This window comes from Prionailurus viverrinus, unplaced genomic scaffold (genome assembly GCF_022837055.1).
Source record: "Prionailurus viverrinus isolate Anna unplaced genomic scaffold, UM_Priviv_1.0 scaffold_42, whole genome shotgun sequence".
Lineage (NCBI taxonomy): Eukaryota > Metazoa > Chordata > Mammalia > Carnivora > Felidae > Prionailurus > Prionailurus viverrinus.
Genome location: NW_025927609.1, coordinates 3,549,864 through 3,565,636, shown reverse-complemented (window position 1 = coordinate 3,565,636; position 15,773 = coordinate 3,549,864). Strand labels below are relative to the sequence as shown.

The 15,773-nt window shown below is 59.1% G+C and overlaps 1 protein-coding gene across 9 annotated transcripts in view; it reads left to right on the top strand.

The window, feature by feature from the left end:
* Nucleotides 1-15,773, top strand: part of SLC37A1 (solute carrier family 37 member 1) — an 81,930-nt gene that overhangs the window by 38,560 nt on the left and 27,597 nt on the right. For all 9 annotated transcript variants that reach the window (XM_047846904.1, XM_047846899.1, XM_047846905.1 and 6 more), the window contains 7 exons: nucleotides 1,012-1,144; nucleotides 1,844-1,922; nucleotides 5,409-5,544; nucleotides 6,754-6,830; nucleotides 7,874-8,040; nucleotides 12,900-12,937; nucleotides 14,634-14,714. In XM_047846904.1, the coding sequence (XP_047702860.1) occupies nucleotides 1,012-1,144; nucleotides 1,844-1,922; nucleotides 5,409-5,544; nucleotides 6,754-6,830; nucleotides 7,874-8,040; nucleotides 12,900-12,937; nucleotides 14,634-14,714 (711 nt within the window). The remainder of the gene's footprint in view (nucleotides 1-1,011; nucleotides 1,145-1,843; nucleotides 1,923-5,408; nucleotides 5,545-6,753; nucleotides 6,831-7,873; nucleotides 8,041-12,899; nucleotides 12,938-14,633; nucleotides 14,715-15,773) is intronic.

The following is a 15,773-nucleotide window of genomic DNA, read 5'->3' as shown; positions in this document are numbered from 1 at the left end:
GTTCCCCCGTAGCAAGACGGGCCCTTTGCTGGAAGGGGAGGTCCTCTTGTAAGGAGCACCCCGCGTCCCCTGTGCCCTGCACACAGCCCCGGTGCCCACTCCTCCGGCCCTCCCTGGTGCGTCCATGCCCCGGAACAGCATCACCAGTCCCGCTAAGTTCTGCAGCTGAGGGGGGCCAGCCCTGTCTGTAGGCGGGCACACTGAGGCAGGTGGGAGCGACTTCCTCAGGCCCCCACACCTGTCAGCCAGAGGGCTCCCGAGCCTCACACTCCTCTGCCCCTGGCCCGCGTGCTGGCTCCGCGGACAACTTGGTGGGTCGGTGGCCTTGTGCCCCAGCTGTGCTGTTGTCTTACTGAGGCATGTGATTTGCACACGGTAACACCCGCAGATCTGAAGCGTCTAGCCTGGCAAATATGCGCAAGCCCGCACGATCCCCGGGTTAGGGTCTGGCCCCTTCCAGCTCCCGCTCCAGGCCCCGCGTGCCCCGCCCCCCTCGCGGCCCTCCTGCTGGTGGGTGAGTGTCACCGCTGCCACCTGGGGCTAGGTTCTGTCCTCCAGTGACTGACCGAGTCTGCCCTTTGCGCTCCTCACGTCAGGCTTCTTCTGATGGGAGGTTCATCCTCCTCTTTGCTTGGACCTGTGCCTTGCTCTCCGGCTTCGCGGGGCATTTGCTTGGGCGTAAATCTGGCACGATGAGGCCGTGTTCGCAGTGTGGCAGGCGGTGCCGGGCTGGCAGCAGGCGGCTCTCAGCTGCGCGGTCGTCTCCGCCGCCCGACCGTCACAGGCCCGTGTTGGCTGTGTGTGAGTTCGGGGCTGGGAGCGGCAGAGGCCCGAGCAGCCCCGGTCACCGCAGGCATTCGGTGGGTCGTGCAGACAGACCGCCCCGGCGGGGGCCTCGCTCCCCCAGAGCGTGGTTGCCCTGGGAAGACCGAAAGGAGGGGGCGGCTGTTCCAATGCCGCGAGCCCCTGAACCTGGCCTGAGCGCGCTCTCTGTCTCTGCTGATGTCCTAGGGTGAGCTCCACAGGTACTGTGCCGCACTGAACGAGGGGGACGTCGAATTCAGCAGCCAGAGCCAGAGGGCCAGTGACACCCCCCGCCAACAGCCACCAGACAACGAGACTGACTGCAGCTGGGCCCCGTTTGGTGAGTTCTCCGTCTGTCCACCCCGGTGCATCCCGATCCTGACGCGCGCCGTCCTGCGGCCTCTCGCGTGGCTAGACAGCCGGTCCTGAAGGCGACAGGCAGCCTCACCGATGTGGGCGGCACTAACGGTGTTCCCGGACGTGACTGCCTGTCCAGGGACAGCTCTGTCCTGTCACCCGCTCGCCTCCTCCCGCAGCTACTGTGCCCGCGGCACCTGCTGACTCCCGGGAGATCCTCTTTCTGGGGAAATCTGCTCAAGAGGACTTGTATCTTGCATCTGTCGGGGCTGAGAGCCAGGCTTTGCCGAGCGGGGACCGTGCTGGACAGGAGAGGGAGCCCCCAGAGGTGTGGGGCGGGGGCTGGCCCGGGGCTGCTGCAGAAAAGCCAGATTAACTCGGGAGGCGAAATGAATGAAAAACCACATGCTCCCCACGCACAGTGGGGATTTTCTCTAATCCAGATGACGTCTAGTTAGTGACTATTTGAGAATGTGGCAACTTCCTTTCCCTTTGTCCAGAAGCCAACCGGATGTCCTGCCACACTTTCTGTGTTCAAAACCGTCCCTTTCTCCTTCTGCGTCTGCTGCCCAAGTGTAGACAGCAGGCGTGTGCTCTTTATCACCCGGCCCCAGAACACAGACTGGTATTTAGTGGAAGTAGGCCACACTCACTGTTTCCTGCTGATTTGCACCCTGTGTAGACCAGGACAACTACCAGCAGCTGCTCGGGGCCCTGGACTACTCGTTCCTGTGCGCATACGCCATCGGCATGTACCTGAGGTAGGTCTGCCTGCTTCTCAAGATGCTCGTCGTTCTCGTCCGTTCGCCGCAGGACATGTCTGCGGGTTGCTTACCGCCCCGGCTCTTCTCAGAGAGGAGGCTAAAGTGTGCTGCAGGGCTGATCAACACGAGACCGCCAAGCGGTGCGTGTAGACGCCCCGGATGTTGTGCTGCTCAGGGCGGGCCGTCCGGGGACGGCTCTCAGGGCCCCGGGCTTTCGGAGGCACCGTCAACCCTGCCGCGGGGTGGTCGCCGGGAACAGGGTGCTGGTAGCTCCCGGGGATCGTGTGCAGAGTGATCCTCTCCTCTGTCCCTGGGGCCACCATCTGTTCACGCGACCCGGATCACTAGAGTCACCGCAGTTTAGGGTGTGTGCCGGGCACGTCCCCCTGGCTGCCCAGCTCGCCCCAAACAGCACCTCACCGTCCTCCCTGTGGTTGGGGCACGGACCCCAGAGACACGCAGCTGGGAATAAATCCGACTCAGTGCTGCCCCTCTTTGGGCCTCAGTTTCCCCTCTGCGAAATGGGCACGACAGTGGTTAACTCCCCGGATCATGGCAGGAGAGGATGAGCTAATCCGTGTAGAATGCGCAGAGCAGAGCCCGGCCCGTGGAGTGTTCCCAGCGTCGGTCACATGTGATTCTCACCCCGTCCTGCATCGACCCAGGAAGGTGGAAGTGTTATGTGGGTAACAGGATATGTGATTGGCTGATGAAAAACTGGTATCGTGTCAGTCCAGCCGGGATTAAAAAAAACAATTATAGGGACTAAAGGCCTTCAGCTCAAGGGGCTTTTGTTCAGAGACCCAGTGATCTTTGAGCATCGTGGGGACACCTGTGAGCGGTTAGCTTCTCTGTGATATCCACCCAGAGTGTGGCATCATCCAGACCTGCCCCTGGACCCCAGTGCAGGGTGGGGGTGGTGCCCGGTCAGGCACTTTCTGTTGGTGGAGTGGACGGCCCGTCTGTGTTTCATTTGCATAGCCCTGCAGAACGGGTTTGAATGACCGAATGTGTAAGGTTGGATATGGAAGCCTGTGGTGTGTGCCCCTCCCCTCTCATGCTCTGTCTCTCTCTCTCTCTCTCTCTCAAAAATAAATAAAGCTTAAAAAAAATTAAAAAAAGAAGCCCAAAGGTTGGACTGTGTTTTTGCCAGTTACTAGAAAACAGTATTTAAATGTAGTTCTCAGCTTAGCGTGATATTGTCCCCCAGGCAACACTTAGCAGGGTCTGGAAACAAGGTTTGTGTCACAACCCGACAAGGGGGTGCTTGGCATCTAGTGGGCAGAGTCCAGGGCCGCTGAGCATGCTACGGCACAAAGAGTGACCCGACCCCACAGGTCAAGAGGGTTGAGGTTAAGAAGGCTTTAAATGAGAGGGTCTTACTGTTGCTTATGTATCAGCAAAGATAACATGTCATGAAACTCGCCAGTGAGGGTTTACTAAAAACTCTGCCTCGTGGGGGCGCCTGGGTGGCGCAGTCGGTTAAGCGTCCGACTTCAGCCAGGTCACGATCTCGCGGTCCGTGAGTTCGAGCCCCGCGTCAGGCTCTGGGCTGATGGCTCAGAGCCTGGAGCCTGTTTCCAATTCTGTGTCTCCCTCTCTCTCTGCCCCTCCCCCGTTCATGCTCTGTCTCTCCCTGTCCCAAAAATAAATAAACGTTGAAAAAAAAAAATTAAAAAAAAAAACACAAAAACCTCTGCCTCATGTAGAATCCGGAGTAGACTCGTGGCTGTAACAAAGGCATACACTGCTTCTTTGGATGGCCCTTTAGTGACACTGCGGCACGTGGCTTAGGAAATGGATCGTTTGTATGTCGCGTGAACCGCATACGGGGGCGCCTTCATCAGCCCAGACCTTCCTAGCAGGTGCGCCCTGGCCTTTGGTCCAAGTATGAATCGGATGTCATGTGGAATGGTGTCCGTTCCCTCAGGCCTTTTCTTTAGCGACTTGGAAGCAGAGACTAAATTTGGGCCCAGTGTCATATAGCAAGACTGGAGAACATGTGTCAGCCCTGGCCGACGGCACTAGCTCTGTCCTGTGACGCCAGGCAGGTCAGCCAGCCCCTCCGAGACACGTCTTCTCTCCTCTGAAGCCAGCGGGTTGAAGCAGAGAACTTGCTTAGCTCTAGAATGCTCTTGAGTTTGTGACCGGTTTCTCCCCAGCTTAAAATCTGACCTGAATGTTGTTTCTCATTTTTTTTTAAATTTTTTTATGTTGATTTATTTTCGAGAGAGAGAGAGACAGAGAGACAGAGACAGAGACAGAGTGTGAGCAAGCGAGGGGCAGAGAGAGAGGGAGACACAGAATCCAAAGCAGGCTCCAGGCTCCGAGCTGTCAGCACAGAGCCCAACGCGGGGCTCAAACCCACAAACTGTGAGATCAATGACCTGAGCTGAAGTCTGACACTCAAGGGACTGAGCCGCTCAGGCACCCCTGTTTCTAATTTTAAGTTACTTCCTCTGCCTTAGTCATTTGCCTCAGTCACCGGTGCGGTGTTAGGTAGATTGGCTTTATTTGGGGACTCCAGAAGGACAGGTTTTCTAGTGTGTTGGTTCTTGAGATAAAAGACAGAATTGTGGAGATGGTTCCCAGAGCATTGTTCACGGCCAGGTAGGGGTCACTCTCCATTAAGTTTCTTGTTTATCCGAATCCCTTAACGGCCACGTGGAAGAAAATGTGACCCGTGGTTTCTCATGGCTGCAAAAGCCTCCCAGTTACCTGGGATTATTCTGGGTTTTGTGCACTGAACAAGTGACACTGTCACGTTGCTCCTTGGTGGCCCTTCCCCTAAGGTGGTGAGAGGCCACCCTGCCCCGGGCCCTTCACCCACAGCGACCCCACCGGAGCACCAGACGGCTCTGGGAAGGAGCTCTCCAGCCAGCTGCTCATTTTGAGCCACCTCGCTGGTGGAAAGGAGCATGTCACCCCCTGTCCCCGACCTCACGCTCCAGTCTGTCTGTCTTCAAACCCGGTCACGGTGGTGCCAGCAGGAAGGCAGCTGGCAGAGCCCCTCCAGCCCGGCGTGTTAACGCAGGGGACTCGGTGACAGCTCGGGGGCGAGCGACTAACCGAGGCCACAACTGATCCCTTTCATGACACGCCTACATCTGCCCTTCCAGATGTTTGAACACTATGCACAGTTACTGGATGCTGTTTACAGAAAAACGCGTTTAACTAGCAGGACGAGATTTTGGTTGTTTTAATTGGCAACCCTCACCGGCAAGTCATAGTGTTTGAGGTTTATTACTTGACGGTTAGTGGCTTTTACTAGAAATAAAGTCCTAAGAGATGTTGCCAATTGCCAATTTCTGGTTAATAAGTGCTCCACCGGAGACAGCTGTGATGAAATCTTCCTGGAAACTGTAGCGCATCGGAGTTCTGAAAGCTCGGAGAACAGCGTGAAAACATCCGGAAAGATCCGGACCCTTCACGTTGTGGGTGTGTTTGTTTTCTCATGTTCGCTTCTTTCTTCTCCGTCCTCAGTGGCATAATAGGGGAACGCCTGCCCATTCGGTATTACCTGACTTCTGGGATGCTGGCCAGTGGTGCTTTTACTGCCCTGTTTGGCTTAGGGTATTTCTACAACATCCACAGTTTCGGCTTCTACGTGGTAACTCAGGTGAGGTCTGGGTCCGCGGCTCCCCACGGATGGGGTTTCCGTGATGAATCGGACTGGGCCTTTCTGCCACGAGAGAAGGCTGCCTGGGGGTGGGGGTGCACGGGGTCCTGTCTGCCGTTGGGGTCGGTGCTGGCACAGGAAGTTCTGTCCTTGCAGTAGCTCTGAGGCCTCCCTTAGTCCTGGGACCTGCCTCTTAAATCCTCCCCCTCCGAGCCCCCCGCTGGGCACTGAGGCAGGGAGCCTGGGAGCCCTGCCGCCCGAGTGTGGGAGACTTCGTGTCCTGTGGCCCATTTGACCTGTCTCGATGGAGGGACACAGGGTGGCAGGGGTGGGAGGAAGGGAGCACTCTGGAGCTGCTGGCGGGAGGTCGGCGTTGCAGGCGGTCAGCAGGGTGGAGAGGAGAGAGCCTCACTGTGCTCCAAGGGGAGTAGAGCCAGGCCGTGGGCTCTGCCCTTCCTGCCGGCCCATCTGTCCTGGTCTGCCACTGCCCCCGCCCTGCCCCGCCCTGGGTGAACATCGACCACAAGTGAGAAATGACGAAAATACTCATGCCCAGCCTCTGAGGCTATCCAGAGCCTGAGGGTGTCATCAAATCATCAAAGCCAACTGTCCGGAATTTGCTTTTCAAATGTTGCCGTTGGACTTGAACAAGTTTGGCTGTTTTAATGACAACAGCGATTCACACTTTATAGTAAAATAAAAAATTAGGAAGGAAAAGAGCTTCCCAGAGTCCCAGCTTGTTCCTAGAGGGAAGGCAAGCCGGACTGGCCCAGGGACGTCGTAGGGGGCAAAGGAGGGCAGCTCCTGTCGTGCCCTTGACCCTGGATGCCCCGGAGACTAAAGCAGACCTGCTCGCGCTTCTTGAACCTTCTGAGAGCGTCAGCCCGGGCGCTGTTGAAACGTGGAGAAACGCTTCCCCGAGCTCTGCGTCCAGCCCGTTCTTCCCTCAGAGGCTCAGGCCACAGAAGTGAAAGCACTTATCTATGATGTCCATGCACGTGTGTGTGTGTGTGTGTGTGTGTGTGGCTGAAAACACACCGTGGCTGCTGAGGCTCCCATCAAGGAGGGTTTTGCTGCCTTGTTGCTGTGGGAGTCCCCGCTGTGCGCCCAAACTTGCAAAGAACCAGGGAAGCGCCTGTGAGCCTGGCCTGAAGACGGTCGCGTGCGCTTTCCCGCCTGCCGTCAGCCCTCCTTCGCCCCTGCCCACAGATCATCAACGGACTGGTGCAGACCACCGGCTGGCCCAGCGTCGTCACCTGCCTCGGCAACTGGTTCGGAAAAGGAAGGTGAGAAAAGGCACCCGCTTTCAGCACCATTTATTTTTTAAGATTCTGACGCAAACCGGACCACGTCATTTTTAGTCACTCTTTAGATCTGCTGCAGAAAAAGCCGCTTTTGCTAGCCTGCTCTCTCAAAGATGATTGACGCTCTGGGGTTCTGAGATTCAGGTGGGCCTTTGTCCCTGTCGTGGGCTGGGGGAGCGTGTCGTTCTGCACAGCTGGTCACCCACGAGCCTGGCAGAAACACGGAGCTCAGGGCCCGGCCCCGGGTTTGTGAAGCAATAAGTATGTCGTCCCAAGACAGGAAGGCACCTGGAAGGGTGACAGGTCCTGAGCTGCACTCAGTGTTTGGCGATGGGCCCACGGTCCGTGATTTCTGCATGGCGCACGGTGTGGCCAGGCCCGAGAGCACACGGCGCTGGGAGCCACGGGGAAAGCAGGGAAGCAGGGCCAGAACCCACCGCCGTGAGCCCGGGTTCGATCCTTCAGCCGGTGGGGTCCTCGACGTGAGCTTTTGCTGATGGGGTATCTCCTCAAACGATTGTATTTGTTTTTAAAGTTTATTTTTAGTTTTGAGAGACAGAGACAGCATGAGTGGGGGAGGGGCAGAGAGAGGGCGAGAGGGAGAATCCCAAGCAGGCTCCGAGCCGTCAGCCCAGAGCCGGATGTGGGGCTCCAACTCCTGAGCCGTGGGATCACGACCTGAGCCCAAATCCAGAGTCAGACGCTCAACCGACTGAGCCCCCCGGCTGCCCCAGATGATTGTATTTCAGTTACGGAGGCACAAATGTAAATGTGGGGCCTTCCAAGAAGGTCAGGGAAAGGCTTCTTTCCTCTTCGTAAGCACAGAATAACAAAGCTCTGAGAGGGGCGTGCAGTGCCACGGCCTGACGCGTGTCCCGCCAGACAACCTTGCGGGAGCGGCATCCGCGCTGCCCGTTGATTTCGATGTTTCCTCGCACCCGTCGTAGGCACCGTCTGTCCTCCACCTGCTGGTCCACTGAAGCTTCTCGACATCATTGGCGGTCTTGTGTTTTGTTGTGTTGCAGGCGAGGTTTGATTATGGGGGTCTGGAACTCCCACACATCCGTGGGCAACATCTTGGGGTCCTTGATTGCCGGCTACTGGGTGTCCACGTGCTGGGGCCTGTCCTTCATCGTGCCCGGGGCCATTGTGGCAGCGATGGGGATCGTGTGCTTTCTCTTTCTCATCGAACGTAAGTACCCCAGCCTTGGAGATGGCTCCCCGGGAGGGCCTCGTGGGGCGAGTTGTTAAGAGAACGGGCTGTGTTGGCCCCTCGTGGGCCCGCGGTCGCCCTGGCTCTCCCCTTGCCAGGCAGCCTTCTGTCTTCAGGTCTGGCTGGGTCTTCTGTGGTCTCCTGATTTCTGGAGTAACTGATGTTGAGATTCCTCCCATCCCAACCTGCCCTCCTGCCCCGCGGCGCAAGGTGCGCGTGGCTGGCCCGGTGCCGGCAACGTCACGTCTGCCCGAGGCCTGCCACGCTGCTCACCTGCCGGGGTGCAGCGCCCAGCCCGCGTGGCCGCACCTGCTCACCTGTCTTGCCGACGCAGACTGGTGCCTCGCCGGCTTGTCTGTCTTCTGATAAGATCTACCTTAGACAGTGTCACCAAGTCATGGCACAACCCGAGACCGATGTCCTAACCAGGTGAAGAGTGTTCTACCGGAAACTCACATTCTTCGCCCCACTCTAGACTCAATACCACCCTTCTGACTTAGTTGAATTTGAAATCAGTTTTCAAAGTAGAGATCCGGCAGGGACAGGGAGTCTTGGCAGTACCCCCAGTGGGAGAGAAGCTGCCGAAAGTGTCAGGTGTCGAGGCGTCCCCGTCCCACGAGCTGTTCTGAGGGGTCACGTTTGGCATTTACTTCTTTGATTTGGCTTCAGGCAAAACAAAATCATACGGTGCAGCACAGCTCCCCACTGTTGACTCCCAGGTAGGGACCCTCAGGAGCCCGGCTACGCCCTCCGTGCTGGGCATTCGTTGTCACTTCAGCTCTGAGTTCGGGCTGCCGGCTTCGTCACCCGGGACGTTGAGGTCTGTTTGACCCAGCTTCTCACTTCTTGTTTCTTGTGCTAAAGGTAACCTTTCCGTCTTAAAGTGACTATCATCAGCTGTGCGGGTGTGAGGCTCCAGGCCAGCCTTGTCAGTGAGAGCGAAGCCGTGGTCCGCTGAGGCCTGGGGTCCACCGCGGGCGGGTGCAGGGAGGGGCGGCTGCGGCTCACCCCCTCTTCCCCTTCCTCCGGGGCCGAGGACACTATTTGCAACGCGTCCACGTGGCCAGGACCAGTGAATCGTGAGACGGACGGGGGTTTAGAGCCGCCTCACCCACATACCCAGCCTGTGGCGGGCAGCCATAGCTTGGGTACCACGGAGTTCCGGGAAAGGTCCCTGTGTCCCCTGTTGTCTCCACGCTGGCTCCCTGGTCCCTGGAGCTCGGTCCCGGGGCTCTCCAGAGTGTTCCTTACGCATTAGTCATCTGGAGAACAATGCGTGTCCTCTTTGCTCGTGTGCAGGGGCCCCCGGGTGTGTCCTGCCCGAGGTCTAGAGTCCACGGCACCTTTTTTTCTCTTCCCCAACCAAGGAAGGGTGGTTTAGGGGGAAAGAGGAAATGTGACATGGAATGGGGTGTGTGGCAGGAGCGATTAATCTGCCAGCCCGGCCGGGATCGTAGCACCGTTCGGGTCGGTTTTCCTGGGCAGGGCCACTCGGGACAGGATTTCCGGGAACAAGGAAGCTGTGGTTCGTCCTCCGTAGGAAAACGAGAGCCCCCTTCCCACGGAGCCACCACTCCTGTGTCTTCCGAGGGGGCGGGACAAGGCAGGGAGGGTCCACGCAGGGCTCTGTCGGGGGCCCCCTCTCCGTCCCGCGCCTGCGGTGACCCCCGAGCTGCTTTCCCGGCCCTACCGAGCCGTGAGGCCAGGGACCCTGCCCAGGAAGTTGTCCGGAGGCTTACAGATCCCCGGGGACAGACCTGCACTTCGTTATCCTGCTCCTGGGTTGTCCTTGACCTGAGGAGAAAGGCCACGTGCTGACCACGGGGGCAGCCTGAGGCACCCTGGGCAGGGCGGTACTGTGGGACGGAGGCCTGGACTCGGAGCCCGCGTCCCCGGCCCTGTCCGGGCAGTTTTGCGCCCTCGCCACAGGCGACACGGGCCCTCGGCCGAGCCCCTGTGCCTCCCCTCCACTGCTCCACCCGCGGTGTCTGCCCACTCCCCCTTCCCGGCCCCCCCACACCCGCCCTCCTGCTCCCACACCCTTCACGGTCTGGGGCAGGTTTCTCGGGGAACCTGCCCTCCCTCCCCCCCTGCCCTCCCTCCCCCCCTGCCCCCAGAGCCAGATCAGTCACCTGGTCCCCACCCTCACCCCGCCTCGCCCGGCACTGCCTTCGGACGAGGCTTACCCTGTTCTGTGCCCTGGACTTGAGTCATCTTTCACGCCCTCTGAGTGATTAGTGGCCCTTCTTGTGTCACCATTCTGTGTCCCCGGCACCGTGCCAGGCTCGCTGCAGGTAGAGTCGCGTGGACCTCCAGGGCCGTGGGTGCCCTGCCCCAGGTCACACGGTAGACGGTGAGGTTGGGGTGTAACAGGTGCCTGCTCACCCATTCAGACTTTCTCGCACTTTGGCCACAGACCCCTTAGGTCCCTGGGATGTGTTCTCGTGGATACGGTTCAAAAGGTTTTTTTTGCCATTTAGGTGATAATTAAAAAAACCAAACTCTGTCGTAAACGCTATGTTCCGTCACAGAGACAATATGCATTTGAGAGACCTACACAGAGAGTGTAGGTTTTTCTTAAGTCTGTTTGTCAAACCGGGGTTCCCCAGGACCCAGAGACTTGAGAGATTATCTCTGGGGCTGTGGGAACTCTTCTCTTAGAAAGCGTCTGAGAGACGCCACACATGGGTGTCTTCTCTGCCACCGTCGCTCCATTACGTGAGCCCCTTTCTCCCGGTGAAGTGAAAGACTGGCTTTGCTCGTGGGACGCGCACTCCCCTGACCGCAGCCCCCCTTCCCGCCCTCGCCGCGCACGTGAGGCGGCCTCCACCCCTCCTCGCCCTGCCTCCGGCCCCCCTCTCCCCGCAGGCCCTTCTCTTTCCTGCCGGGGATGTCGGAGCCCCCGAAGAGGCCCCCCGACGGGAGCCAGGAGGAGGTCGACAGGGCTCGTGACCCCATCGCTCCAGCGCGCGGGCCAGACTTGCCATCCGTACCTGTCGGCAGGGGACCTCATCCCGCAGTACAGCCCCCCCCGACCTCCAAGTGGGCCTCTCTACTCTATGCCGCCCTGTCTGGGGAAGCCCCCTGCCCCCGCCACGCACCCCGTCTCCCCGCAGCCGTGGTCGGGGGGCCTCTGTGCGCGCGGCTCTGACGGGCACTGCCGTGTGCTGACCGCTGACTTTCCTCTGGAGGCGGCGCCTCTAGGCGGCCTCGTGGGACGAGGTGCTTCTGTGGTCCCCTGACATTCCCTCGTGCCGGGACCCCAGGCGCCACGCATGAGCTGGCGTGAGCAGAGAGAACCCGGCGTGCAGGCTCAGACCCTTCCCGTCCTCCTCGCCCGGGCCCCGGCCGGGCTCTCGTGCATGAGGCCCGTCTTTGCATGTCCCCCGTCAGCCCGGGTCCACGTGGACGCAGGGCACGTCAGCCTAAAGGAGGCCGCTTGCCCTCCCCCACAGCAGAACAAAACAGGGGCCTTTCTGCCGGGGGAGGGGGGACCGTGTTCTGTCCCCGTGACCGGGAGGCTCCGTGTGCACGGTGATGACGGCCAGCTGTCAGGACGGGCGATGCTGCCGGCAGAGCCCTTGACACAGGGGAGGCCAGTCGACGTGCACCTTGCTGGTTTCTCTCCGCTCCCTCCCCACCCTTCTCGTGACCGGGGTCCCTCCCGGTCCCCCGTTCTCGGGCTCCTCTGGGTCGGCCTGGGAAGCCGCTCTCCGGCGTGTCCCATCCGAGCGTCCTTTGTGCTGATGCCCCGTACAGTGAAGGCCGTATCGTGGGGACTGGCCGAGCCTCATGAGGAGTGGCGACCCCTGACTGACCCTTGGGGACCTCACAGGGGCCTCCCTGGGGAAAGCCACCTGTGCACTGTTGACATCTCTATAAGCAGTGACGTCACATCTCAGGTGTGCCACCGGGACCACCAGTGCCAAGCGGCCACGCACGGCGGGCGTGGAAGAGCTGCTGGTCCAGCAGAATGTGTGTTCAGTCTGGTGGGGCCCCCGTGGCTGTCACCCCCGTGTCCCCAGAGGGAACTCAGCTGTGGGAAGTTGAAAGCCCCGTTGCTTTTTGTGTTTCAAGGCAGTGAAGCTATTTCACCAAAAGTTACACTAAGACCCGGATTCTGGGTAGGAGGAAGGGCCGGGCTGTTTAAGGCGGTGTCTGGGTTCCAAAGCAGGGGGTCCTGGCGGCCATCTGGGTTTCAAAGCCGTTCCGAAGCAAGGGACCTGTGTATCCCGTTAGGGCGGCTGTCTGGCTTCCGAAGCAGGGGGTCCGCGTCCCCCAGCTCCTGGAGGCTGTGAGTCTGGCTGTCGGCTCTGTGGCTTTGCACCTGTCCTTCCTTCTTCGCATTTCGATAAAAGGCATTTTGCTCTAATCACGATAGATGTTTGGTCCCCACTAACTCTTATTCGAAATTCATTCCGTAATGTTAAAGAGCCTATCACATATGTTGAAAGTGACCAGCTGCTCCAAAGAGGCTTGTCCCACCTCTACAGTTCCTTCTGATTCCTGTCCTTACGTGCGTTTTCCATGGCCTGTCATCGTAGCACACATGTGCTCTGCTTATTTTTATATGTCCCACGTTTTCACACGTGTGACGGTCTCCCTTTGCCGGTGGCTCCCTCTGCCATGCTACGGGCACTGGGGGAGCATGTGGTCCCGGGGACGGAAAGAGGGGGGCGTGGGGCGGCCTGGCGGGTTGACCAGCTGCAGCCTCACCCCGCCGGGCAGCCGTCTTTCCCTTCCGTTTGGTCAAGTATCAGATGGCTCGTGGCGGTCTCATTTCTTGCGGTGGAAGCTCTCAGGCCTGGGTTCACACGTTGCTCTGTTTGGTGTTTCAGATCCCAAGGACATCGCCTGCTCTTCCTCCCTGGTGGCGGTAAGGACTCCCTCTCCACTCCTCGCGTCTGCCAGGACCGTGTGCCGTCAGCTAGGTGTCTGCCGACCGCCGCCAGTCTGGCTGGTCTGTGCGGTGTCAGTGGGTAGCCAAGTGTGGACAGGGTCCCACCCTCGAAGTATTGGCAGTGCCAGGAGAGGGCTAGTCATGACCGTGGCGACAGACCCCCAGATGAGAAGTTTGGAGCAGTCCGGGCCGGGACGTCCCCCCGAGAGGCTGACCTGAGGCTGGGCCCCTGCTCCTCTGCCGCGCCCGGCAGGTGGTGTCCCTTCCCCGGGCGGAGCCCCTGTGGCCCTTACGCCCAGTTCCCCGCTGACCGTGGAGCAGTCCCTGCAGGCCACCCTCGCTGACTTCACGTGCGCACCTCCTGCCTTCCCTCCGGCCCACGCTGGGCCGTTGAAACAGCTCGCCAGGGTCCCTGCAGCCTCAGATGCGTCAGCACCCCAGCCTCTTCCTTCCCCCATCCTCTGTGCTCTCACCACTGGAGATACGTTCGGGCCCTGCCTCGGCACCCCCTGTGCGCCGGTGTGGAGTCCCAGCAGGGCCTCTCCCTGAGCAACACGGTCACACGGGGCACTGCCCGCCTGCCACCCCTGTAGAGGCGTCTCAGACCAGCCACGACCCAGTAATCTCTCCACCTCACCCCATAAACAGCCGGGCCCCGGCTGTCCCCGTCTCAGTCGGGGAACCACTGTCCCCCCTGTGGGCAGGCCAGCTCCTGGGACGTCACGTCCACCAGGCCGGCCCCCGACGCCATCCTCTCCCCTCTGAGCCACTGCTCATCAGTTTCCTCAAACACTGAGCCCTTGCTCCTCCCAAACCCGTGTTTCACGCTTTGCCTGGGAAGTCAGGGCACATCACTGACTTGATTAACCGCCTCCTACTCTACCTGGCGTTACCCAGTACATCTCGTTTACCCCTTGCCGCTGGTCTCCCCAGTGGGAGGTGACTGCGCAGGCAGGAGCTCCTCTCGCTCATGGCCAAGGCCCGCTGCTCCCGGACAGCGCCCGCCGCCATGCAAGAGAGGGAGCCAGAGACTCCCTCTTGTTAATACTTGGAGCCTTTAAGCACAATCTGAAAAGAGGGGTTCCGGTGCCTTATTGAATGAAAACAAACCCAATTTTGAAAATCACGACCTTCAGGAAGGTTAACACATTAAAAAAAAAACCTATAGTTGATATTGTAAAACATTTTAAAAGCCATTTTCCTGCCGCGAGCATGAATTTCCGTTTCAAAGCTCGTAAGGATCGGTTTTTGGTTGTGCAGTGACTAGTGTCCATGAAAACGCCCTGCCCTGAATCGCGCTGCTGACCCCGGCAGGGCCTCTGTTCCACACTCGTTAGAGAAGGACACTGCCCTGTATCGTCTCTACAGGCCTTTCCGTCCATCACTGAAAACTGTCAAAGCCAGTAAGGACAATTAGGTTGCCGTAATCAGCGTTTTTACGTTTCCTTATCCCTCAGTCTTGGCTTATTCGTCAAGAAAGATCTTCTTTCCACGTCTTTTGTCTGAGGGTCCAGAGCCCCCGATTACCTGTTGCTTTATCTTAGTCGTGTGTCTTGCTCCCCTCGGCGCCTGTCCCGGGACATGTTGCACGGTGCCCCTTGCTCTGGGGTGGCCACTGTGGTTGCCGCTGTCCATTCGGGAACCGCTGTAACGCTCTGCTCTTCTGACCCAGCATTCGAGGGGCCACGAGAACGGCGCACACAGATTCAGGCTGCAGAAGCAAGTCTTCGCGAACGACGAGAACAAGCCCCTGGTGAGTCGAACGAGCCCCCGCCGCCTTGCGGAAATCTGAGCCCTTCCTCGGTGACAGACTTGGGCCTCGAGTTTCCTGCATGAGACCTGAGCCTGCCCCTGCGCGATTTCTTTGGGCAACAGGCTGGACTTACTTTAAGTCTGTAATCAAATTCGGAAGCGATGCCCTCATTCAACGGCTGTGCTCAGCGTTCAGTGTCCCAGGCGTGCTCCGCGTCAGGCCACGCCCTGAGCGGCAGTCACACCGTCCCCGCTGCTCTTGTGGACTCACATTCTGGGGGGGCGGGTGGGGGACAGAGGGGAAACCAGCAGTTTCCTGCAGCAGCTGAATGCCAGGCACAGAGCCCGCCGAGACGGGTGAGCGGGCACTGGTTCAGGCCTCGTGTGGGGAGCCATCCCTAAGCAGGGGGCGTGGACAGAGCCGTGAAGGGGGGCGGGCCTGAGCGGACCTGGGCCAGGGGGTTCAGGGGCCACACAGGGAGGGCTGGCCAGTGAGGTGGGCCCAAGAGATAACGTAAAATCATCTCCTAGCCCTCTGCACTGCCACTCCTGTGTTACAGAGGAGGAAACTGAGGCACCGAGTGCTCAGCTGCCTGCCTGGTCCTCCTCAGAAGGGAAGCCTCGATGCAGCCGGTGGGCCTCCCCACTCCAGGATACTGCCAAGAACTTTCTCGTATGGCTCGGCTTCACTGACCACACTGAGCCACAGGGGCATTTTGGATTCGTTTTAGTCATTGAAATAACAAGCTGTTTTCTTTTTCAATCAAACAGCTAGAAGGATACATGCTCCACGTGGGCTTCTTACTTTTTTTTTCTTTACCGCCTAAGGAAGTTTATTTGTGGTGGCTGAAGTGACGGAAAAGGGAAAAATGACGTCCTGCACGTCTTGGTTCTCAGAGTTGGGGGAAATGCCGCTGGAGTCCTGTAAACTCTCTACTCTCAGCTGAGTGTGCATGTCAACAATTGGGTGTGTTAGTTTGGGCCCCCGGAACAAGAATACCGCGGACTGGGCGGCTTAAACGACGCACATTTTTCCCTCGCATTTCAAACAGTTGTTTCT